Below are 1802 nucleotides of genomic sequence, written 5' to 3'. Positions count from 1 at the left end.
AGCATAAAAAACTTGTGAAATAAACATTGGCTTTCTTCCGATCCTCCTTGTACCCTATGAGAGTTACCATTATATTAGCATACGAGAATAAAAATATCGATAGTTGAAAAAGCCATATTGATCGTTCTTGCCATAGTTGTAGTCATCTCAGTCCAAGCCATAAAGGGTATGACAAAGTCATCAGTTGATAAAGAGAAGAAGTTGGATTGGTATCCTTTACTGTTTTCCTTGTTGTTGTTGTGACCGACAAACAGTCAATCGTTCATTTGTTTATATTTGTACTCCGAAATAAACTGAAGGTTGTTTAATTTCTCTTTGGCGATGGCGAGTTTGGATGAAAAGTGGAAAGCTGTGGACAACTTTGAGTCTATTGTGGTAGATCGTGAAAGAGATGTTTTTTGAGTGACAGAAGAATTGTATGATCTTCATAAAGGCCGAAAGCAACTCAGGGGTGTAACAAGTAGTTGCGACTATCGCTTGACGATACCATTTGCCCCTCATCTCTTTGGCTCAGGCAAAACGACCTTTGCCCGAACCTATTTGGAGTTGGTGCAAAGGTTTGGTGAAACTTTTCTGTCGAATTTTGCTTCAGACCCTTTGAGAAGAACCTTTTTGGAGAAGCTGAAAAGGGCTTCGTTGCTCTTTGTGGATTTGAGGAAGTTGGAGCCCACAGAACCGAAAGAACGCAACCTAAAGTGGGCAGTCTACTATTTGTTAGTAAAGGCTGCTTTTTTGCAATCAGGTCTTCCGCAACCAGACCCGGACGAATGTTTCAAGGAACTGAAACTTAGGACTGATGCTTTGGTTCAGAAAATCCGTTCAATCTTAAACATTCCTTCTGATCAATATCTTTTGTTGGCATTTGACGAAGTTGGTGTGTTTGATACAAAGGGAACCTTTTTTGAACTGGAGAAGAATGACAAAGGTGTGGTTCGACCATACAACGACTTTATCGGTATCATTAGTCAATTGTGCGAAGAACCCGACTTGTTTTTTATTGTTATTGGGAAAAGCAAGGGTTTAAGTATTAAGAATTATGTGGCTTTTGGGCTATCAAGAGTTATACTACATTTTATCCCTTTATCACCTTTGGACGCTTCCAGTATCGTTGAATTCCTTGAAAGGAGTCTTCTTGAGACACCTACTCAAGTTCCGGTTTGTAATGTCTTATGTAGTTCTTCATTTTCAGTAAATGAATTGGCAGACTCATTATTGGAATGTACAGGTGGAGTTCCTGGTTTGTTGACTCGTGCAGTAAATATGCTTTTGAATTATATAATAGCAAGAAATCAGCCTTTCATATCGAAAGAAGAATGTTTGACTTGTATGAATGACTACGATTTCCGAATAATTTGTGCTGAACCATTTGTGGAACGAATATTGAATTTGGACGAGGATAGAAGAAGTGTTTTTGATTTACTTTTGATGATGGCTCTTTATCGTATACCGTTTCAAGTAGATGATAGATTGACCTCGGAGTCCTTTTTATATGATGCAGTCACTGAAATGGGACTATATCGATATCCTATTGACCAGAATACTTTTCAAGTCCTAATTCCGAAAATATTTGTTGTAATCTTCAAGAACGACCCTTCTATCTCTTCTTTGGAAAAGATACTTCTTGGATCACTTGATGTCGAACCAGTAGATTGTTTCTTCTATTCAAAATGTCGTGTATTTGAAGGAATTGTTGCTTTACGACTAGTTTTGATGTTGTCTTCAAAGAATCGAAATGAGTTGAGGGAATTGTTGTGTCAATTGTCTCCGATATGGAAACAAATGAAACTTCCAATCAGACAAAC

At 37.8% G+C, this 1802-nt stretch overlaps 1 protein-coding gene across 1 annotated transcript; it reads left to right on the top strand.

Moving 5' to 3' along the window:
* Window positions 1–232: 232 nt before the first annotated feature.
* Window positions 233–1801, top strand: Gasu_64390 (archaeal ATPase; the record flags this gene model as incomplete). Its single annotated transcript, XM_005702364.1, has 2 exons — window positions 233–382; window positions 434–1801. Coding segments are annotated over exons 1-2 (1429 nt in total), but the record flags the coding sequence as incomplete, so codon positions are not given.
* Window position 1802: the final 1 nt, after the last annotated feature.

This window comes from Galdieria sulphuraria (genome assembly GCF_000341285.1).
Source record: "Galdieria sulphuraria unplaced genomic scaffold scaf_247, whole genome shotgun sequence".
Lineage (NCBI taxonomy): Eukaryota > Rhodophyta > Bangiophyceae > Galdieriales > Galdieriaceae > Galdieria > Galdieria sulphuraria.
This window is presented reverse-complemented; position numbering and strand designations above follow the sequence as displayed.